Source organism: Megalobrama amblycephala, linkage group LG23 (genome assembly GCF_018812025.1).
Source record: "Megalobrama amblycephala isolate DHTTF-2021 linkage group LG23, ASM1881202v1, whole genome shotgun sequence".
NCBI lineage: Eukaryota > Metazoa > Chordata > Actinopteri > Cypriniformes > Xenocyprididae > Megalobrama > Megalobrama amblycephala.
Window position 1 is genome coordinate 15,083 of NC_063066.1, and position 24,567 is coordinate 39,649.

Consider the following 24,567-nt stretch of genomic DNA (forward strand, 5'->3'; position numbering starts at 1 on the left):
TGTGAGTGTGAGTGTGTGTGTGTGTGTGTGTGTGTGTGTGAGTGTGAGTGTGTGTGTGTGTGTGTGTGTGTGTGAGTGTGAGTGTGTGTGTGTGTGTGAGTGTGTGTGTGTGTGTGTGTGTGTGTGTGAGTGTGAGTGTGTGTGTGTGTGTGTGTGTGTGTGAGTGTGTGTGTGTGTGTGAGTGTGAGTGTGTGTGTGTGTGAGTGTGTGTGTGTGTGTGAGTGTGTGTGTGTGTGTGTGTGTGTGTGTGTGTGTGAGTGTGTGTGTGTGTGTGTGTGTGTGTGTGTGAGTGTGAGTGTGTGAGTGTGTGTGTGTGTGTGTGTGTGTGTGTGTGTGTGTGTGTGTGTGTGAGTGTGTGTGTGTGTGTGTGTGTGTGTGTGTGCGCGGCTCAGAAACGCACCTGCGTGAGCTCATCTATGACGCCGCGCTGCTCGCTGATCTGCAGACGCAGATACTCCACTTCCTGTTGCTCGTGGGCGAGACTCAGGTCCGTCAGAGAGGTGTGTCTCTTCAGGCCGCCCGGCTGCTGCGAGTTCTGCTGCGATCGCTCCTTCTGGACACACACAGCCACAGAGCTCCAGTTTCAGTGCGGTTAAATCTTGAACATTCAAGTTATTCTGAAGATAATCAATATATCAAAGCTTCCATCACACCTGCTCTGCGTTCTCTCTGCTGAGCGTCTTCAGCTTGTCCTCCATGCGCTGGAGAGTCTGCTGCAGCTCTTCGTTCTTCTTATTCAAGCGTTTATTCTTCTCCATGAGCGGCTTCATCTCTCCGTCCGTTTCCCGCACTCGTTTCAGCTGTACGACAGAGACAGACTGATCAACACACACAATCCTGTTGGGATTTCCACCATCATGTGGACTATATCCTAAAGAGTTTCCCAACAGATATTAACAACAATAAACAATCTTGAGAACAGTGACTCTACACTGTAAAAAAGTGTTTTCAGAGGTTGTAAATACTAGATTATAGGAGTAAGTTTTACAAGAAAATACAATTTCAGTCATTTTATGTCAAATTTAATTCAATGTGTTTCTTTAAAGGTGCCCTAGAACCAGTTTTCACAAGATGTAATATAAGTCTAAGGTGTCCCCTGAATGTGTCTGTGAAGTTTCAGCTCAAAATACATCATAGATTTTTTTTTAGTAATTTTTTTAACTGTCTATTTTGGGGCATCATTAAATATGCGTCGATTCAGGCTGCGGCCCCTTTAAATCCTCGCGCTCCCCCACCCCTGAGCTCACGACTCTATCATCGCATAATCAAAGTTCACACAGCTAATATAACCCTCAAAATGGATCTTTACAAAGTGTTCATCATGCGCAGCATGTCTAATCATGTGAGTATAGTATTTATTTGGATGTTTACATTTGATTCTGAATGAGTTTGATAGTGCTCCGTGGCTAAAGCTAACATTACACACTGTTGGAGAGATTTATAAAGAATGAAGTTGTGTTTATGAATTATACAGACTGCAAGTGTTTAAAAATGAAAATAGTGACGGCTCTTGTCTCTGTGAATACAGTAAGAAACGATGGTAACTTTAACCACATTTAACAGTACATTAGCAACATGCTAACGAAACATTTAGAAAGACAATTTACAAATATCACTAAAAATATCATGATATCATGGATCATGTCAGTTATTATCGCTCCATCTGCCATTTTTCGCTATTGTTCTTGCTTGCTTACCTAGTCTGATGATTCAGCTGTGCACAGATCCAGACGTTAATACTGGCTGCCCTTGTGTAATGCCTTGAACATGAGTTGGCATATGCAAATATTGGGGGCGTACATTAATGATCCCGACTGTTACGTAACAGTCGGTGTTATGTTGAGATTCGCCTGTTCTTCTGAGGTCTTTTAAACAAATGAGATTTATATAAGAAGGAGGAAACAATGGAGTTTGAAACTCAGTGTATGTCTTTCCATGTACTGAACTCTTGTTATTCAACTATGCCGAGGTAAATTAAATTTTCCATTCTATGGCACCTTTAATGAAGGATTATTGCATTATTTTAGTGTTGTGTGTTACTGTGACATGAAGAGCAAAGGAAACACAAGGTCTATTTACACACAAGAGGAACAAGACACACATATAGGGCTTTTCACAATACACATTGCTTCAAAGCAGCTTCACAGTGGCAATAGGAAAATTCTTATCGAGCTAAAGTTGGTTTTTGATTGAATCACTTCCGTTGTAAAAATTGTTAATTATTACTTTAGGGGCCGCTTAAATGACACCTTTCCTGCTGGAAACCGAATACCTTTAATGCATTCTTGCTGTTCATTTACATGTTCAGTCTATAGGTTTGAGTGTTTGAGTGTGTGTGTGCACAAGCTGCAAAAGAACTACAAAGATGGCAGACAGAACAGGAAGTAGTAAGTTAAAGAAAAGTCCAGGGACAAACATGGAGAGCATATGACAGTTACTTTAATGTTGTGTGCACATGCTTCAGCTGAAGCTTATTGAGTGTGTGTGTGTGTGTGTGTGTGTGTGTGTGTGTACCAGTTCATTCCTCTCATCTGACAGCAGTGTGTTTCTGTCCTCTAGTTTCCGGATGACTGCCTGCAGCTCCGCGATCTTCAGCTGGAACCTGCGCACGTCCCTCTCTTCCACTTCCTGTGAACGGACAAACACAGTGTGATGGTAAAGGGCAGGAAACGGTCTCTGACATGTTCATGTTCCTGTTTCTGATGAACAAACCTGGTTACTGACAGAGTCTGTGTTTTCCCCGAGGGCCGGCACCACCTCCCTCTTCGGACTCCCATAATTCCGCTCGGATTCCTCCCTCTGCAGCAGCAGACGCTGCGTCTGTCCCGCCTGCGCTCCCAGCTCCCGCTCCAGAGACTGAACCACACGGTCTCTGCTCTTCAGCTCCTCCATCTCTCACACACACACACACACACACACACACACACACACGTGAATAAAGAAATGAATACTTGTATTCAAGCAAGGATGAATTTCTCCTTTTTTAATTAAAAAAGGTAAATGTAGTAATATCACAGTAACATTCAAAACACATTCACTCATTACTGAGAAGTTACTGATGAGATCCAACATGGTGTTAAGTTATGATTGATTTATAAGCTCACGTTCGACCGGGTCAGAACTGACCCAGCGATATGAAAGGTGTGAGCAGCAGTGAAATCCCTGCATCCGTCTCACCAGTCTCCGGATTTCTCTCTCGCTCTCGCGCTTGATCCTCTGGATCTCCTCCTGATGGGCCTGATGGGCCACTCTGAGATCGGCCGCTTTGGCCCGGTCCGCCTGCACGGCATTGGTCAGCGCCTCCTCCGCCTGCCGCCGGGACGTCTTGGCCTCCTGCAGCTCCTGCGTGAGTCGGAGCCTCTCGGCCTCGTGGCTCCGGCGGGCCTCCTCTCGCGCCTCCTCCTTCAGGGCGTTCCGGAGCTCGCTGCTGGCCCCGTCCCGTAACACGCACACCAGGGCCTGCAGCCGGGCCAGTTCTGTCTCGCGGAGCCGCGCCGCCCGGGCCAGCTCGGCCTCGTGCTGTCGGGACAGGCTCTCTCGCGCGGCCGCCACCTCGCGCTGCTTCTCCTCGTGGAGCTTGACCCGCAGTTCGGTGAGAGCGACCGAGTGCTTGTGCTGCTCCGTCTCTCGCTGCGCCCGCAAGTCCTGCAGCCGCTCCCGCAGCTTCCCCACCTGCAGAACAACACGACACCACTCGATTCACCACGGACACATCAGCGTTTCTCACGCCACAAGTTCACCGGTGAATCTCATCACCTCTTCAAATCTGAGATTCATGGGGCAGAATATCAAAACTACTTAAAAACTCAGAGATTCACATTGAGTCTGTCTCCGAGTGTTTTTAAACACTAACTAACCAAAACATCCTACACACACCAATCATCTGTTCAAACGGTCAAGGCATAAGTATAATACTCACGTCACATGACAACCTTCAATGTTCACTGACTCTGTATTCAAACAAAGGTTCAGACAAGTTTTATAACCTCGAGTAACTAAACATTTACTCAGCTAAACATTTATTTGCACTTCAGATCTGATCTGAGGTCAGTGTAAGAGAAACACTTCCTCTGCTTTAGTCTCCCATTGGCTTTTCTTTCCTTGGTCTTGCATTACACTGAATCTATGATCTATTTCGGTATCTGGCACATGTTCTCCACTCTTTGTTTCCACCATTAGCAAAATGTCTTCATATTTTTTGTCAATATTTTATAACCTTCAGGGTTTTGTAATGGTTTAGAGAGGGATGGACAGAAATGTACCAAACTGGTCTTGCATTACAATAATCTCTGTGTAAAAACATTGTTTCTGAGATTCATTTGATCAGCTCTGAAACCATGTTTGCATCATTTGATTATGTGGAATAATTCGCTGTAATCCAGGAGTTTCCTGGAGCTCATGCTGGATATGATTCATGAGCCGCTCAATCTTCAGAGATAAACTAATGCGTTAAAGCAAGAGCTCGAGCAAACTAATTATTCTTTTGAATATCTGAATCTGTTTAGTTGTTTGTGGCATAAATATTGCATGCGAATCTGATTTAAACCACGTTCATATATGGTTTACAATCTGATGCGAGTTTTTAAACCTGGATTTTAGGAAGTGTGTTTCGGTCTGACTGTCAGATGTAAAGTCTTATTCTCATGTAGGGAACTATTGAAAACACTGACTTCTTTTGACTTTGAAGTTACTGACAAGCATTTATGGTTGACTAAAATTCTTCAAAGCCATTTCTATTGAAACCTGTTTGTCATATTTAAATATATTAGTAATTAAACATTTGTAATGATGAACTTGCAGTTTAAGACACTTAAAATACATGAACTTGAAATGTAATATCAGTAAAATCAGTCAGCACATCAGAGTAAGTGCACTTCAGCAAACAATTATTAAAACATGATGATTTGAAGGAAAACCTTTAAATCTGACATTATTACAAAGTGTACTTTATAGTGTGTTCACGAGGGGTCGTACAGGTCAGGTCAGGTCAGGTCGGCCGTACCTTGCCTCTTTCCTGCTGCAGCTCGTTCTGTACGTCACTCAATCTGCTCTTCAGCTCCTCATTGGCTGTCTGTAGAGTCTCTGCTTCCTGTTTCCCTCGGCTCTTTTTGGGAGGCGGGGCCGAGGTGGGCGTGGTCGCAGCCATCCTCCCCAAACGATGATTTCCCAGTCAAATCCACACTTTGGCAGTCAGATGTCACTCTAACCCTTCTGTGAGGCTGGAGATGAAGCACAGCGCCGCGGCATCTTCGTCTTCTCCTGCTGGAACAGAGCGGGTCAGAGCGTTCACACACAGCTGCTGCGCTCAGAGAGAGGGTGTTGCCCTCACACATGCTCTCAGACAAACAATCCCAAACACACTGTCCTGAACACTCACATGTGCCATTTGTTCACTGCAATCTGACTCCACTGTGTTTGGCATGTTTGTGCCTCCATCTAGTGGAGCATCGTGGTACTACTTTACTACAGACGCAACAGTCACTATATGGTCAAAAATACTGCTGAACCACTGTGTAGTTTTTGATTTGTTGTTGTTGTTGTTGTTGTTGTTGTGTGTGAAAGAGAGAGACAATACAGCACAGATATCTAGACAGCAAGGCGCTGATATGCAAAATATATAACATGACATCAAATTGAGATGTAAAATACCATTCAAAAGTTTGGGGTCAGCACAATTTAAAAAAAATAAATGAATACGTCTATTCAGCAATAATGCAATAAATTGATCAAATGAGAGTAAAAACTGTCTAACAAATTTTTACATTGTTACAAAAATGCTGTTCTTTTGAACTTTCTATTCATCAAAGAATTCTGAAAAATAAAATGTATGACGTTTTTCAACACTGATAATAATCATCAATGTTTCTTGAGCATCAAATCATCATATCAGAATGATTTCTGAAGGATCATGTGACACTGAAGACTGGAGTAATGATGCTGAAAATTCAGCTTTGATCACAGGAATAAATTACACTTTACTATATATTCACATAGAAAACAGCTGATTTACACTGGAATAATATTTCACTGTTTTACTGTTTTTTCTAAGAAATAAATGCAGCCTTGGTAAGAATAAAGAGACTTCTTTCATTTAAAAAAATAAAAATATTACCCCAAACTTTTCAGTGGTACTGTAGGTATAATAAACAAGATCATTTTTGTCATTTATGTGAACACTTATTTTCCATTTATACATGCTCAAAATACACTACACAAAATTGTAAAGAAAATGAAAAACCAGCACTAGATGAATGGATTACTTCAAATTATTTTAACTAAACCTGCTGCACAATTATCATTTTCTAATCATCTATCATCTTAAAATGGCCAAATCTGAATCTTGCTGAAATCACTAATAAACTGAAGCTCAGAGTAAGTTTCGTGAGCAGAACTCTGTCCAGAAACACAGACAGTACAACATTTAAATCTGACTGATAATAAGTTTAGCTGTATGTTGGGCTCAACAGTTTGTGTTTGTTGTTTCTGCAAAACAAAAGTACTGAGACTAAAAAAAAGACTGAGAATCAGATAAACCTCAGACTCAGAGTAATAAAAGAGTAGCCATAAAATGTAATTAACCTTAAATTAACAAGTTTACCCTGACCTATTTGTCATGTGAAGATCACACACACACACACACACACACACACACACACACACACACACACACACACACACACACACATCTCTCTTATCTGGAGAATGAACAACAGCAGAGCTTTGAAGGAAATATCATAAAAACTAGTGCCTACTTGTTATATGGACCTATTAAAACACATCTGGATCTGGAGTGTAGTTCAGCTCACTGGAGACAGTGAATGTTCAGCAAACTAGTATAAACAAACATTACATCAACATTACATCAATTTTTCCAAAATGTTATTCTTCCTCAAGCAAGATGACAGTGAACCAAGGGTCATGAACATTTGCATGACTTAAACATTTGCTAAATATATCCCACACACACACACACACACACACACATTTGTCTCCCAGATGTCCAGTCAGTCACAAGAGTCTGCAGATACTGCGAGAAACATCAAAGTCAGATTCCCTAGCAAAACTGCAGGGAAAAATAAAGCCTCTTTATTGGGTTATTAAGTAGCTGAGAGTCAAAAACAAAACGACTATGAACTCTTTTCCTTAAAAACAGACAGAGAAGAGGGAGCTTCTCATAAATATGGTATTTAAAGGGTTAGTTCACCAAAAAATTTAAGTTCTGTCATTAATTACTCTCCCTCATGGCGTTCCTTCGTTCATCTTCAGAACACAAATTAAAGGGCACCTATTATGCCCCTTTTTACAAGATGTAATATTGGTCTTGGGTGTCCCCAGAATGTATTTGTGAAGTTTCAGCACAAAATACCCCACAGTTAATTTATTATAACCATTTGAAAATGTCATTTTTGGGGCCTGTTTTAAAAAGAGCTGTTTTGGTGTGTACCACCTTAAATATAAATGAGCTGCATATCCCCGCCCTGCCTTTGGATGAGGGCGTAACTTGCATACCTATGGCAATAAACAGTCGGTAGAAGCAGAATGGCTGAGAGTGAGAGACCCGCTGTTTTGCATGGCATTCAGCCATACATGTTTGAACCGGAATCAGACCCAGATGATGAAGAGACTCCGGCAGAAGAAACACAATTGAGAATGGAGCAGGACGTCTCTGAATGGTTATTTGATACATTTATGTACTTATAGAGTTTTAATCGCGCCCCCTTTGCAATTATGGATGTGCAACACACACACACACACACACACACACACACACTGTGATAATGTTCGCGCAATTTTTTGAAACTACAAACACAAATACTGTGATAACGTTTGCTAAGTAAACATACACAGTTTTTAATACAATATCTTTAAAATATATATATATATACGTGTGGATACACACTATACAAACAAGGTTTAAATTATACAGACATTCTATGACGACGACAACAACTTTAGACGCATTTGTTATTGAATTGGCTGACATTGACTGAAATGACTATTTGCTCAAAAAACATTAAATACACTTACTTCTTCTGGAGGTGACGTTGGATCGCGAACAGTAGGCAACGATCCACACTTGAGGATTAACTTTGAAGCAAGACCTGCTTTGAATTGACCCTCGTTCTCAAAACAGTCAGTCAAAAAATGATTCGCGCAAACATAAACGTATTTTGGAATTTTGAGTGGCGCCTTTCCTTCGTAAATAAAATCCATCCACTGCGTTTTCAGTGGATCTGATGTCGGAAGTAAGTGAAAACTACTATGTTCATTATTAAATCCCACAACAGAACACTTTCTTAGGAGACATTACCGGCTGTCGTTGAAACAATGGAGGATGGTTGACAGATCACCGAGGGCGGGGTCTATGCCAAAACCAGATTGTCAATCAAACCACGTGGGTGGGGCTTAGCGCAATTCTACGTCACAGTGAGAGCAATCTTAGAACAGGGCGTTCTGAGACAGTGCTTATGAATTATTGAGATTGTAAAAAAACCACTGGGTGGATTTTTCTCATTCTAGGGTGGTTTTGCTCACACACTGCCAACACACATTTATGGTCAAACACCATGTAAAAGTGAATTTTGCATAATAGGTGCCCTTTAAGATATTTTTGAGATTTTTCCTAATGACACAAGGTTAAATGATGGCTGAACTAACGCTTTAAACCTGACGGTAGCAGGGTTATCATTCTTAACCTGAATAAAAAACATTTAATGTTAATAGAAATCAAGCTGAAATAAAATAAAAACATAAATATTAGATACAAATTAAAATTAAACAAATTAGTTGAAGTACTAAAATTACTGTGAATAAAACAAAAACTTAAACAAATTAAACCTAAATACTGATATTTAAAAAAACTAAAACTAATAATAGCATGGTGCAAATCACAACAAAATCACTAAAAATTGCACTAAAATTAAAACTGAAAATATAAAACTAAAGGCTTATTCAAAATATTACTACAAACTATGATTATATTTAAATCATACTAAAATAAAAAACATGAAAATATGAATGTAATTTCATTAAAATATCAAACATATGAAATAATTCTCCATGTTAAAGTGTGATTTACTGCAGTCTGAACAAACGCAGATCAAATTCCCTTTAAGAAGATTAGAAATATTGCGCCCTGAACAAACCAAACTCAGAGGAAACACCACGGGTCATTTCTGCTGACCTTTGAAACTTCTAATGCCCTGGTATCTTAAGGACTCAATAACAGTGTTATCTCTCTGGTCATGTGACTGTGCAAGAGCTATGGAGATATGCTCTCGTGGAGAGTCAGAGTAAGTGGATTAAACTGTTTCAGGTAAAAGATCTCCTACAGAGGCAGGACAGGTTCTGTTAGGGCGTAACAGTGTTGACATTACAAACACTACTGTGTGTTTGACAAGGAGTGAACAGCGCCATCTTACTGAAGACACCCAATCAAATAATCCAATAAGGAAGCGTAAAGAACGCTGGTTACATATTCAGCTGTCAGAGACAATCAACTTTATACCCTTATTTATATCATACTACAGAAGTAACACGGCATTATCCAATGCATTAAAAAATAGCAAAAATATAAAAGGTAACAAACATAAATATTACACCAATGTTCTATATCAAACACTAACCATAACCTGATAAAAAATATGACACTTTGCCCTGATGTGATATCAGACAGTTCAAGCTTCTATAAGTCTGATCTGGAGTCAGTAGAAACTACATCAGTCTGTGTAGAAGAAGATGCAGAACAGGTTTGAATCACTAAAAAAAGTTTAATCACTAACAATTAGTGTTTGATAAATTAATTATATTATATAGTTGACCTTCTCCCATGTCCAGATTATAGTCCTTTGAGGACCCTTTCGACCTCCTTCACTTCAACACCTTCTCCTGCTTTACAGCCGGTGTGATTCGATCAGATCAGTCAGGATACGCGTGCCGTGTTAGACTGACATCTGACGACTGAAGTCAGTGACCTTCAGCGGTGTCTGTCGAGGGACCTACAGCCGACCCTACAGTGACGATCCAAGGCCCCGGCCGCTCAGTCCGGTCAGTCACGGTTAGAGCCGCGCACACACCTAACGATCGTAAGGCCGATTATGAATGTAAATCGATACTTATGACTGATCGCGCTCAAACGCGTCCATTCAGAGCCGGTGTTCAAATTCCACGTGTAAGTATTTAAATCTGCTTCAGTCGCAGGAAACAATCGCTGTGTGTTCAGCTCAGTCTTTGAATGCTTTAGCTAGTCGTTAAATGTGCGGCTTTATAGTGTTCACTTCATCCCCAACAACTCAAAACTAAAGCTTCTTTACTGGCATCTGTGCTTCCATGATGAACCTTTACTATTCTGTTCTCTATAGTGGAAAAAAGTTCTTGAGGTGATTAAAACGTTCTTCACACTAAAAAATAGGTTCTTTTAAGAACTGATCACTGAAAGGACCAAAAATGGCCCTTCCATGGCAGTGGTCAAACCGGGGGACGTGAGGTGACAGAGGGGGTACGCAAACAACATTAAAACTGACCATGTATTTCTAAAGGCAAAATGCCTCTTCTAGTGTAAAAACAGGAAAATTGTAGTGCAGTAAAAGGTCAAACACATGACATCCACTCAAATGACCTGATCTTCTGTGTGATCATCAGTGTGTGTGTGTGATCGTGTGCAGATATGCTGCTTTAGCAAATCAGACCCTGTGTGAGTTCTTGTTTTAAATGTTCATAATATATTTATTATACAAGCAAGAATGCATTTCCCCCGAACAGCCACACGATTGCAGATGTGACAATGATTTTATACAACAGTTCAAGAAACAAAAAGGTAATATTAAGTGCTGTAAATGTTAAACACAGTAGTGTCAGTATTGTTTGCTCTATTTCCCACTAAAGCTACGGCAGAAGTGTTGTTCGTCTCCATTCAACACACTGTGCTTTCGTTAGTGAACTAATATTCAAATCAGGAGAGTCAATGATTCAATGACTCCTTCATATACAGCCACTCGCTTTATTACTGAATGAATGAATGAATGAACGAACGACTCGCCGACTCACTCATTAACACTGATTAAGTATCACTTTGTTTTTACCACCGCTTCATATTTCTCTATTGAACATTTTTTATTTAAAACTTTATTTCTTAATTGCATTCAAGCCACCTCTGAGCAGCATTAAATTCATTTGATTTCATTTGATTCAAATTGATTTAGTTTAGTTAATTGCTTTATTTATTATATTAATAATTATATTAATGGAGTTTTGAGAATTTGGCATAAAACATGACATACATTTAATAGGGTTAGAAAAACTCTGCCTTTATAAAGGGGCAAATATTGTCCCGTCATGGAAAAGGAGTGACTGCAGCGTAAGTGGAAGAGTGTTGAAGGCCTCAGGGGATCTACAGTATTGTGCCCTTTTTCAAACTCCTGATGTTGTTTTTGTGCTCTACTAGAGCAGGTTTTCCTGCTTGAATGTTGATTATTTTCCTCATATTCTCCATTGTTGCAGCTCCTCTCTTCCCAGTCTGTCAGTAACGCTCTGTTTAGTTCCTGTCTCTGTGAAGCCCCTCCTTCTGAAAAGCACAATGTGCTCTAATTGGTCGGCTGGAGCAGTGTGTTGTGATTGGTCAAGCAATTCCGCCAGTTTCAACACACTACTAACAAACTCAACCAGGCCCCGCCCCTTTATTCAGCGCATGTCTTGGCAGGGCTGAACGCTGCTGGCCCAGTCGACATCGCCTGCTGGACCCGTGGATCAGATTTTTACTTGCCCTGACAAAATTTTCAGTGACCCCAAATGAAACAATGAAATAAACAGTGTTTTACGTTTTTCAGGTAAATCTAACAGTATTCAGGTACAGAAACTGAATAATCAAATGTAAAATAACACTACATCTTCACTGTATGTATTAAATATACAATACAAAAGTCATTGATTGAAGAGCAGTGAGTGATTCTCTCGGTCTTTTGTTGTTTGATCAACATTAATGACGGCGGCAGAAATATTAGGCTGCTGTCACTTTAAGACTTAATGCACAGATCCAGTGTACTGCGTTTCTTCCTCATCTGCTTACGTTCAGTTAAGACAAAACCGACAGTGTTTACGGGAATACTCGCCAAGACATACTTTTGACACTTTTGTTGTGTGTATTTTCCCATTCAAGCACAAGAAGATTCTGTTTTCTGTGAGAAATGAGACACAGAAAACACTGAACTGGTTCTTTTGTTGCACTTGAATCTGAATGGTTAAAATCGCTTGAATGTTTAAACTGACAAGACTTAAATACATGCAAATGATAAACTTTCCTGACGACGCAGCACTGACCCGAGCGTCTTTCACACTGACCCCGGGCCAGCGGTCAGTCCTCACTGTCCAGCCCTGCTTGAGCGGGAATTATTTAAATGAGGAATACTGTGAAGAAAACTCAAGACTACAGTTCAGAAACACGGATACTGATCTAGAGGAGAACTGCAACATTACACACTGAAGACAGATGAAGATGAAGCAGAATATGACTCCTTTCAGAGTGTAGCTCAGTTTCTTGGGGAGAAAAATATATGATGAACAGAATTCGCAAAACTTATTTCATTTTAAGAGGGTTTTGATCTGCGGGTCTGAAACAAACTTACAAAAGCACTGACAGAGAAAACGCACGTTTGTAGATTCACTGAGACCTTGTGTTCTTTGTGTGACAACTAGCCCCAGTCTCCTCTCTTCTGAAGCTGAGCATAACTAGAAACAATATATTCATAGTCTGCAGAAATTCTCATGACTTTTCGAGGCCTGAAAATCACAATTCCAACATTCCCTGTAATTTCCAGGTTTTCCATCAGCGTGGGAACCTGTGCAGTGGATCCAGAGACACAGAACTGATGAGCAGAACCACACCCACAGCACCGGCCATCACAGACCCACTGCAGAGACACATCTGTGAGACACACACACACACACACACACACACACACACACACACACACACACGCCGTGACTGACAGCGCTGCGTCATCCTGACTGACAGATCTGGATCTTCGCCGTTTAAAGCAGCGCGAGGACAGATGTCACTGTTACATGCATTAAATATGGGTGTGATGTTGCGAGCGCGAGCAGATCCACACACTCTCTCCGGTGAAAGTGAAGAACAGCCACATTCATTCATTCGCATGAAATGATTTCATTTATCATAATGATACTCCCACACAGATGTGTGCTGCGGAACTGTGCGCCGATCAGGTTATAAAGGAGCATTTGTACGATACCCGGTAAGTTGCCGTGAGGGTCTCAGGTGTCCGCGGTCCAGCAGGCCGAAAATGTGTCCTTAATTCCGGTCAGTCCTGAGAAACACGCCGGGCGACGGCATCTGACAGCAGCAGCGGAAGTGTCGGTCTGTTCACCGCTGATAGTGTTGCATTAGTCTCCACACATGCAGGACAGATCCGACGGCCGATACTCCAATCCTACTACTGCGAAGGGCTCGTGTTAATATTCATGAGCAGCGCTTTGCTATTGGACGAAAGAGATGCAACGTCAACACTGTGTAATTAATATAAATGAGGCAAGCGATAGACTGTGTTAACGAATGTCAGCTTTGTCTAATTATTATTCATAAACTAATCCTTCGTCATAGTACGATCTGTTATTTCCACGCCCACCGTGAAGGACGTCATCCAAAACTATCAGATAAAAACGGTGTCGTCATTTATTCATTTTAAGTTAATTAATCTGTTACATTCTTGGAAATACAGGGGGATTCGCTGTGATGTCACAGAAGAACCATTTCTGGTTTCCCAAGGAACCTTTCCTAGTTTGAGGAACATTAAAAATCCAAAGAACAGTAGAAAGTTTCCACAGATGTTGAAGGTTCTTCCGGAACCATAGATCCCAATAAAGAACTTTATTTTTAGGACTGTATATCTTTAATCCTAATCTCAATACAATTTTATATACTGTGATATGAAGACCATAGGTTTGTTTATTTTTTTGTTTTTAACAATAATAATGAAAAATAAAAATAAATAAAAATAAAAAGTCTAATATTATAATAAAATGTCTAGTCTTTATCAATATTAAATAATATATTGTCATTCAATAAATGCTTTTAAATAAACTAACACTTACTATCAGAGAAAGCTTTCAATAAGCGATCTGTTTTCAAACAAGTCTTCAGGGTTCGTCTGATGAACCGGTGAAGAGAAACGCTTGGGAACAATGTGGTCACAGCAAGACTGAATGAATGAAAGAGTCATAGTTCAGGAGAAACAGCAGCGAGGGTGAGAGCGGCTCTCTGCTGAGTGAAGTGGAAAATCAGCCTCAGAAACATCAGAGAAGTGCCATCATCATCCTGACCTAGATTCACACTCCCTCTGACTCTCCTGTACATGCAGTCCAACACAGACATTACAGCATGCATGATTAACAGCATATGTGGGCCACTACCCCAGGCCAAACACACACACACACACACACACACACACACACACACACACACACACACACACAGGTTTTCATGTTTTATAGGGACTGTTCATAGACATAATGATTTTTTGACTGTACTAACTGTATATTCTCACCCCCCACACTAACTCTACCATCACAGAAACATTTCTGCATTTTTACAATTTCAATAAACATCACTTACTGTGATCTATAAGATGTTTTCATCATGGGGCCAAAAATGTACTATCCTTATGGGGACATTTGGTCTCTCACACACACTTATTCTAATTCTAGGTCTCGAGTTCAAGGATTGTCTCTTTTTACAAGCATCAGTGGATAAAATCATGAAAGTCTCGAAAATGTATCTCATTTTATGTTATCAAACAAGAAAACATTAATCTTGCAAACGGTGAGAGACAAATATCACAATATGTACAACTACGATAAATGCCCATGTTTTCTGTACATTATTCCTCATATTTGAGTATTAGTATCTTCTATATGCTATCTCAAATCTTCTTCTGAAACACTTTATAATGCTCTGAGATGTGTCGGTATGTGGCGTTGCACAGTGTTACTGCATATAAAAGATAAAAAATAATCAGGCTAGATTTGTATATTTCTGACAGTAAAATATTTGAGTCCTTCAGTGTGACATACTAAACTCCATTAAACAGCATTTTATCAATTTCTTTATAATTTCAGATTTTTGAGATCATATTAATTGAGAGACATGGAATATTATTCTTGAGTTAAAGAGTCTTTGTCGGGTCACAGGCCAAGATGTGAAACATAAACTACAGTCAAGAAAAAGGTTACTAAAATGGGAAAGTGTGAGGAGTCATGTGACCAATATATATTTTCATACATTTATATAATTAGGAAATCATTTTCAACTTAAAATCTGTATGTTTATTTAACCCTTTAGGTGTACCACGAACACTAACAGGTTAAAAACTCACTGGTGTGAATACAGACACTCTCCTTCTCATTCTCAGTGTGTAAAACTCATAACAAGCTCCTTATGTTAAAGCTGCTGTAAGCTGCATTACTCAGCGACGCTCGTGAAGTGTGTGTGTGTGAGTGTATGAACCTTCTGTTCGGCTAAACCCTGGAACAAAGTCCAACTCAAAGAAGGCCAAGACGACATCCTTGTCTTTGTCCCTGTTGGTGAACCTAAACACAGCCGTGCGTGACCTCGACGAACCACAGAAAACTGAAAAACAAACACCAGTAAAACTCTAGAGGAACAGTGAAAGTGAAAGGAAGTGTCTGCATGAGGAAAAGACATGATCGCCTGCTATCTCAGATGCCATTATCTTCTCTTCCTCTTTTTTAAAGACTAGTGGTTAATCTGTGAACAACTCATGCACCATGTGTTCATACTTTACTGGCTGATATGACACGCCACTTGAAAGAGAGTAAATAAAGAGTCCTAAAAGATATGACACACTGGGAATGTGATAAGCCAGTTTATTATTTACAGGGGAACAATCATGTCCTGCCTCAAGAGAAGAGAAGAGATGCTCTGCCTGATCTGTTGCAGCGAGCTCGGTCACCATGGTTACAGCACACATCCCTCATCAGCAGAAGATCACACGCACACACACACACACACACACACACACACAGGCACGCACGCACACACACACACACACACGCACACACACACACACACACACACACACACACACACAGGCACGCACGCACACACACACACACACACACACACACACACACACACACACACACACACACACACACACACACACACACACACACACACACACTCACACACACACACACACACACACACACACACACACACACACACACGGGATGGCAATACCAGAAATCTTTGACATTTTTTGGTCCATATGAGGAAAACAAATGCACAAATGCAGAAAGTTTTCTGTGATGGGTTTAGGTTTAGGAGTTAGAATACAGTTTGTACAGTATAAAAATCATTATATCTATGGAAAGTCCCCATAAAACATAGAAACCATCTCAGGTTGCATATGTAACCCGGTTCCTTGAGAGGGGAGTGAGACGCGGTGTCTGATGATGCAATGGGAATGTCAATACTGACGCCGCAGGACGAATGCCTGCCTGTGTGACAGACGTCTGTTGAGGACAGACAGGACACGGTCAGCTTGTGATCCTGGGGTTGAATCCACGTCCGGTCGAAACCTGTGCGGAGAGGACCAGCTGCCGCAGCACAGACATCACCCTGAGAAGATGCCCTGACTCCTAAAGGTGAAGCTAATCCGGGCATCTCATAGGACAGAGTGATAGCATCTGTAATCCATATAATCTGTAATCCCCAATAATGGGAAAAGCACTGGTTGGTGACTGCATTTCCTCTGCTGTCCCAGACGGGATATAGTAGATGCAGCCTCTCTTGCTCCGGCGACACCTGTGGCGGATGGAAGAAGGCTTGAAGTACGACCAACACAACCTCAGTTGAATCTATGAACTGGTACCTTCAGACCCAAAGTTAGATCTTCAGCCAGGGGTGAGAGACTGATGGAGCCAGTACTAACTCTGACAGAAGACGGTGCCCCGGTGGCCTGTATCCAGCAGTTATTGTTTACAAAGATAAGGTTATATAAAGCACAATCACTTCAAAAGAATTACGCTTGAAAGCAGACCTCTGAAGATATTACTATAAAGCCTTCTCCTCTGCCTGCTGGGTGAGGCTCATGTTTATATCAGCGCCGGGAGCGATCGGGGGTTCATGTCCTGCTCGAGGGTGTGGGTAACGAGAGCGGAAGAGAGCGCCGTTCGTTCACTGCTCACGGAACAGAGGCGGAACGAGGGACGGAGGGCCCGGCCCATTAGGTGGAAGTGCTGGAAACTGACACGTGTGCGGTCCAAACACACGGGCGGCAGAGAGGACGGAGGAAGGCCCGTCAGGAACACCAGGATCACCGGACTTGGGAGCGCAGTGACTTGTGGCAGGCCAAGCTCCACGTGTGTGTGTGTGTTTAAATAGTATTAGTATTATATTGCTTTAAAATCTCAATAAAAATATAACGTTAACAAGATGTTTTATTGATGTCACAGCTTTCCTCAGTGGTCTTTTCATTGATGTTCTTTAGGTGATAAAATCAACTTTGAGAAACACTGCAAATGTTTTTTTTTTTTTTTTTTTTTAAAGATCAATGTGTATTTGATTTTAAAATACATATTAGCTGCTGTGAAGCTGCATGTTTAATGAATGAATGACTAGGTTAAATTAGACACAAGCATTAAAACTACTACTGTACACCAGAGCTTTACAGTCACATCCTCAACCACCACAGGAGAGAGAGAGGGATAGATTATTATTATCATCATTATTATTATTATTATTATTATTATTATTATTATTATTATCATCATTATTATTATTATTATTATTATTATTATTATTATTATCATCATCATTATTATTATTATTATCATCATTATTATTATTATTATAATTATCATCATCATTATTATTATTATTTGAGATTGTATGAGATTGTTCTTTATGCTGATTTTCCATCTGGGATATGTAAGAGTATTTTGCTTGTCCTTCCACCAGGTGGCGTTAAGCATCTTTTCTTTATGATTCAGATAATGTTGGCTGTGCATTTTATCTCGTTTGGTGTCTGATAGAGGTCTCAAGATGAAAATATACTCAAAGACTAATTTGCCTCCACTGATGTGTGTTCTTCTCATCGGGATGAGCTGCCGTGTGAATGTTGTAACTCATATTGTTACACTTCTTACTGCACCGTAAATCACTCTCTCTCTCGAGCAGGTGCTGTTTTTGTCTGCTATATAGTAGGGAAATATGTGATATTTATTTTATTTTGCATTTACAGTATTTACAAAACATATACTTTAAGTTACATAATAGACAGAATGTTATTTAGGTAAAGAGATGAAATGAAGGGGAAAATAATATACATATACATAATGAATAAAAAATATAACCAGTAATAATAATAATAATATACAAATATAAAAGAAAAAGAAACAAAATGGATTTGAAAGGCCGTGGGATGGGATGGATAAAAATGTTTTAGGCCTATATTATTTTATATTCTTACTTATTCTATTAACATTTATTGATAATAAACTTCATTTGAATGTCTATAAGCAACATCACACAATATAATACAGGCCTAATATAACAGGTTAATATAGTTTCTTAATTTCACACTTTTTTGTCATTCTTAACTCAAAATGAAATTTTAATCCATTAATAATTTAAATTTCTGATAATCCCAAGTTGCTATGGTTACGTTTACGCATTAAACTCATGTTTTTCCCTCAACATCTCGAGGATCTCCAGGCCACAACATATGATCACATTCTCACAAGATAATAAACAACGTGAACCGAACCCTGCATACGTCTGTACTTCTGCTTTCTGCACTGAAGCTCCTGTCATCAACACAAACTCCTTCTGTACGAGTCTGATATCACTTCACCTTACAAGAAAAAAGGTAACTGGAAGACAGATTGCTATAAGATTAACAAATTGGTAATAAATGAATTTGATGAAGATGAAAATAGGCAGTAAAGGGAAAAAAACCCTTCAGCATGATTTAGAGTGCTTTCCCGTAATCTAATGAAGGTTACGTGCCAAAAGGGGCCTGTAACAACATATTTAAGAGCATTAAGACGGCTCTCACGACCTGGACACAAGCCTTTTTCAGTCTGAGACAATGGACCCATTGCTGCAGGAATAATAAGCGTTCGGTCAAGTAAGTGCAACACCAGAGAATTCACATAAGACCCAGTTTCTGAATCCCACATGCTGTTGTGTAAGGCATTCTGATGAACAAACTCACGTTGCCACTGCACCAAACTGAGGATATGTAACTAAACATGATGTGTCCAGCTGTTTATTTACTTATAAGACAAAACAATGCTTATGACAGTCTCAATAATTAATGATTTAGTCCATTTAGTCAATCTGAGGTCACAAAAGGTCGTGTTAAAGAGGTGTGTGAACTTGCAGATGATTTCAGGCTCTCTAGGCTGTTATATACAGTGACATTGAACACATTGATATATATTCACTGTACATAAGGCTGTTTGTTCCCTAGTGGCTTGCAAGAGTATTTAGGTTTTGCATATTTAGTCATTATCCAAGACTTTTTGTGAAAGTTTAAATTTGTTTGAAATGTTGATTTTCAGTGTTACTTTTTGCATTATGATTACACACCGCTGAAAATTCAGCATAAATCAGTATGAATTAAATGTTGGTCCAGGGCAGCGTTTCCCAAAAGTATCGTAAGCTTAAGTTGATCGTAGCCCCACTGAAACCAAAGGAGCTACAGGTACGATCAACTTAGGCTTACGATGCTTTAGGGAAACGCTGTCCAGGCTGGTTTATGCTGGTCTATCTATTAGTCATGCTGTTCTCAAGCAAATCTGTGCTGGTGTAGCTGGTCCACATGACCTCCTGCTCCCCCTGTTGGTCCCATATGTGAAACATACAAAAAAAAAAAAAAGATAAAACCTTTTATTTTAATAGTATATTCAAAATGGTTGGCATTAACATTAACATTCCTAAATGCTTTAGAAGTATTTTCATTGTTAGTTCTTGTTAACTAATGTAGTTAACTGTATAACCAGAGGAGAACTGCCCACTTTGTTTTTTTAAGAAAACTGAGAACAGAAAGAAAAGTTGAAATCAACCACAACCATCTGCTCGAGAATCTTAGACGATTTCATTTCAAATCATCCCCTAAAACAGAGATGAGAAATTCTGTTCCTTCACTGTCTTCAATCACTGTCTTGCAGTGTTATATTCAGGTTATGTTCAGGTTATATTCAGGTTATATTCAGGTTATATTCAGGTTATGTTCAGATTATGTTCAGGTTATGTTCAGGTTATGTTCAGATTATGTTCAGGTTATGTTCAGGTTATATTCAGGTTATGTTCAGATTATGTTCAGGTTATATTCAGGTTATGTTCAGATTATGTTCAGGTTATGTTTAGGTTATGTTCAGGTTATGTTCAGATTATGTTCAGGTTATATTCAGGTTATGTTCAGATTATGTTCAGGTTATGTTTAGGTTATGTTCAGGTTATATTCAGGTTATGTTCAGGTTATATTCAGGTTATGTTCAGATTATGTTCAGGTTATGTTCAGGTTATGTTCAGATTATGTTCAGGTTATATTCAGGTTATGTTCAGATTATGTTCAGGTTATGTTCAGGTTATGTTCAGATTATGTTCAGGTTATATTCAGGTTATGTTCAGATTATGTTCAGGTTATGTTCAGGTTGTGTTCAGGTTATGTTCAGAGAGTAAGTTTCTACATCTTATCCTGAAGGATACCCCAGCTTCTGGATCCATTTACTCTGTCATGTCTGAGTAAAATACACTAGCCTGCCATTATGTAAAATTAGAGACTTCACTGGATGTTTAAAATACAATAATAGATCATTTACAGATAATATATTCATAAAAAAAGTTGCAAATATCCACATCAGAAAAAACAAAATGCAGAAGTAAAATAACTCTTGCTGGTCACCACACAATTTGAATCATCCTCCCATGATGCACTGCGTGAAAAAAGCATCTACAGCTATTAGATGAAAACAGTCACTGGCCACTCTTTATTCACACAAACTGCACTGGTCAGGTCTTATAGTGGACACTGACGTAAACATCATCTGCCGTCACAGTTAGTCAAACTAGTTACACTGTTGACATGTTTATAAACAGCTACATGAAGACTAACGCCTGGATTAATGACAGACATCTTAGGAAACTTCAGGGCCGTCTGGAGCACTGAGGATCGTCACAGCCACAGTAATGCACTGACGGATGTGTGAAAACATGAATACACAAGTGTTTCTGTTCACCAGTTTTACAGCGGATGAACCTCTTCTTCTGTAGAGCTTGAACCACTTTCTGTTCTAGTTTTGCAGATATTTCCACCTAATGGGATTGTGTGCTTATAGTGTTAAGTACATTTAAGTGTTTACGATTAATCAGTTAACTGCTTACCATTATTGTTTTCAGTAAAAGGCAAACCAAATTTTGCAGACTGCAAAATTTACACAAACATTCAAACAAGTCATTAACACAGATCTGTAACAAAACTTTCAGAAGGTGCTTATGGGTAAAAATACAACACGGCACAATACAAATGTATATGTTATGGTACTTATTGATCAAATACAGTGACACACTGCACACCTGTGTAAACACACACTGCCTTTAGTAGATCTACGTTTTAAGTAGTTGACGCAAACGACCGGACAGTGTTAGATGTTTCATGCACGGGTTTCAGTGGACAAAGTCCAGATTCCAGTCATTTTTCACAGATCTTCTTCTACGCTCTTCAGAACGGAGTCTCGCTGCCCTGATCTTTTCCGTTGCTGGTCAGCGTGTGGAGCTCAACCGCGTCAGTATTCTCCTTGGCAGACACGGGGCCATCGCTCCTCAGCGTGTTTTCCTGCATGGCCTGACACTTCCCGGTAGACAGTGATTTCTGAAAGGACTCGGAGGTGAAGTAGTAGACCACCGGGTCAAAGCAGCAGTTGAAGGTCGCGACGCAAAGCGTTATGGGATACAGGGTCCGTGCGAGCCTCTCCACCCAGCAGCTCGCGAGCGCTCGAGTGCGCACCATGGCATAGACAAACAGAACCGAATTGTAAGGCACAAAGCAAACAATAAAAATGGCCAAATGCACTACGATCATACGCAGAACGCGCCGCTTGTTGGTGCCGATCTGACACAGAGTAGCAGGTCTACGCAAAGTCCTCAGCACCATGGAAGAGCAGGCTAGGTTGATCATCAACGGTATGAGGAAACCCACCACTTCAATGAAGATGGTGATCTTGGACAAATGGGTCTTCCACGTTTTCTTGGAGAATCCCTCGAAGCAGGTGGTGCTAGTCTTGGACTGGTTGGTGGCAGAGAAGAAGGTGACTGACATGCCTCCACCCAGGATCAGCAACCAGATGGTGCCGCACACGATGCCAGCGTTGCGGCGGGTACGGATGGACAGCGAGCGGAAGGGGTAGACGATAGCCAGGAAGCGATCCACGCTGATGCACGTGAGGAACAGCATACTGCCGTAGATGTTGGTGATGAAGGCTCCTCCGGAGATCTTGCACAGCGTATCGCCGAAAGGCCAGTGGCGATTCACGTTATAGAAGATTTTGAAAGGGAGAGTGAACACAAACACTAAGTCTGATAAAGCTAGATTGGTCATGAAAAGCGTGGTCTCGTTACGCAGTTTCATGCGACAGCAGAAGACGAACAGTGAAGCGCAGTTAGTGGCCAGACCCAGAACGAACGCCACGCTGTACACCACACCGTACAGGTTATACTTGAAGGAGTCATCGATGCCACAGTTCTCCATCCCCGTCTCATTGAGAACAAGACTGGCCATTGTGGCACTCGCAGTGGAAGCTGTTCTTCTGTTTCCAGTTAATTCCCAACACTCAGCAGGAGCTCTGCGTGATCCGGCCTTCCCATCATCTACTCAGATGTTCACATCTTGTGCTTTGAAAGTACAGTCTGCTTCATTCGTCTGGTTACAGCACAGACCGACAGGCAAATCTGTGGTTTACTGCATGAGGACGACAGTGAGAAAATAAGTTAGTGCGGAGCTTCCCAAACCTGTCCTGTCCTGTCCTGACCCACACCACTGCACATTCACTATGTCTTCCTCATCAAACACACGATTCAGCTCATGTGATTTATTTATGAAGCCACACAAAGCTTGACATTTATGATCACTGATATGACAACCTTCCCCTGCATCTCTGCCAAACGTTATTATTACAATTGAATCATTACATTAAAAATCACTTCTTTATTAATGCATTGGAGGACTGCATTACTTGGTCTGTTAATTGTCCTAAATGAAATGAATATGTTATTGATTAATATGTTATTGTCATATGGAGCTCAGTGGACTTCCCCAGCTGGGAATGGGTTTTCCTCTCCAGTACCTACACATCTACAGCGTTTCTCTCTTATATGTGAAGCTTTTGACACTGAAATATACATCTCTGGAGATCTGCATTGAAAGCATACAGAATGTGACCTGACCTATTCAGTGAGTTGAACTTGAGTGGTCAGAATTGTAAAACAATCATTAATTGATGAATATTGATTCAGTCACGAATCGGACAGGCTGTTTTCCTCACAAACACAGTGAATAGAGATAAGGCAATTATAAACAGAACTATCAATAAGAAAACCTCTTCATGAGAATAAACAGCATGTAGGGTGAATTCAGGTTGATTGGGACACTTTTTCACACCAGTCATCTCAATGGCAAAAAGTGTCCGAATCAACCTGAATTCACCCTATATTACACAACAACTCAGTACAAAAGCCCAATCATGTTGAGTTAAACAATTAAACTGTTAACATCATTACTTCAGTATTCATACACTGAATCGTTAAAGCATCACAGCAAACACCAGATCTGAGCATTAGTATTTACTGACCTGTGACGCGATTCTTCAGGGAAATCTCATATTTTAAACAGATGAGGATCGCGACACCAACAAACACTCAGAGTTTACACCATCTGAACAGAGAGCAGAGCTCCACACACAAAGAAAACTTACATCAAACTTTAAGTTGTCATCTCAGGCTGTCTTTACCCGCTGTGATCCAGAACCGGCGACCCACTGGAGAAATCCGTGCCTGTTCCGCGAGAACGCGCCTCTCCTGCATATTATCGTGAGCGCGCTTGGAGAGTCTGAAGAAACCGCTTTGTGAAAGTGTGCTTTGGAGGACCAAAATAAAAAATTATTTTTGTATTCATTTTCCTTAATTTATTATTTTCTGCATTTATTTTTCCATTTATTTAATTCTTTTTAAGTTTGGTTTATTTATTCTATAATTATTTTTTCCATTTAATTTGATATTTATTTATGTTAATTTGTTTTAATATTTATTTATTCCCGCATGTATTTATTTTCATATTTCTTTATTTTTTACATTTATTTATTCACACATTTTTATCTATATTTGTATTCATTCATACATTTCATTTAGTATGATAATTAGCCCGGTTGGTCTTGCGTTTCATTGGTTCATCGTAGATTTAAAGAGGTAACTCACCCAAACATGATAAATCTGTCATTAATTACTCACCCTCATGTCGTTTCACACCCGTA

General features: G+C 40.1%; 2 protein-coding genes across 5 annotated transcripts; both read right to left on the reverse strand.

The window, feature by feature from the left end:
* Nucleotides 1-363: 363 nt before the first annotated feature.
* LOC125259356 (janus kinase and microtubule-interacting protein 1-like) lies at nt 364-13,530 on the reverse strand. Of its 2 annotated transcripts, none has more exons than XM_048176965.1 (7): nt 13,248-13,530; nt 5,003-5,262; nt 3,178-3,672; nt 2,713-2,892; nt 2,515-2,628; nt 654-800; nt 364-553 (listed from the first exon to the last, which is right to left on the reverse strand). In XM_048176965.1, exons 2-7 carry the CDS (start codon nt 5,144-5,146, stop codon nt 389-391), a joined length of 1,245 nt encoding a protein of 414 aa, XP_048032922.1. In that variant the 5' UTR covers nt 5,147-5,262; nt 13,248-13,530; the 3' UTR covers nt 364-388. The 2 variants fall into 2 exon arrangements, with proteins under 2 accessions (XP_048032922.1, XP_048032923.1); XM_048176966.1 differs by having other exon boundaries at nt 365-553; nt 5,003-5,259.
* A 7,118-nt stretch (nt 13,531-20,648) lies between these two features.
* On the reverse strand, nt 20,649-24,228 carry lpar4 (lysophosphatidic acid receptor 4). 3 transcript variants are annotated; one of them, XM_048177091.1, is made up of 3 exons: nt 24,049-24,228; nt 23,890-23,972; nt 20,649-23,000 (listed from the first exon to the last, which is right to left on the reverse strand). In XM_048177091.1, the coding sequence occupies exon 3, from the start codon at nt 22,818-22,820 to the stop codon at nt 21,765-21,767; it is 1,056 nt and encodes a 351-aa protein (XP_048033048.1). In that variant the 5' UTR covers nt 22,821-23,000; nt 23,890-23,972; nt 24,049-24,228; the 3' UTR covers nt 20,649-21,764. The 3 variants fall into 3 exon arrangements, with proteins under 3 accessions (XP_048033048.1, XP_048033049.1, XP_048033047.1); XM_048177092.1 differs by lacking the exon at nt 23,890-23,972; XM_048177090.1 differs by lacking the exon at nt 23,890-23,972 and having other exon boundaries at nt 24,013-24,220.
* Nucleotides 24,229-24,567: the final 339 nt, after the last annotated feature.

Bases quoted from the DNA above. Each gene is read 5' to 3' on its own strand.
- LOC125259356 (XM_048176965.1), bottom strand. From the start codon at position 5,146: ATGGCTGCGACCACGCCCACCTCGGCCCCGCCTCCCAAAAAGAGCCGA. The intron at 3,673-5,002 runs GTACGGCCGACC...GTTGTTCTGCAG, and splicing joins TGCAGCAGGAAAGAGGCAAG to GTGGGGAAGCTGCGGGAGCG. The intron at 801-2,514 runs GTACACACACAC...TCTGTCGTACAG, and splicing joins CAGATGAGAGGAATGAACTG to CTGAAACGAGTGCGGGAAAC.
- lpar4 (XM_048177092.1), bottom strand. From the start codon at position 22,820: ATGGCCAGTCTTGTTCTCAATGAGACGGGGATGGAGAACTGTGGCATC.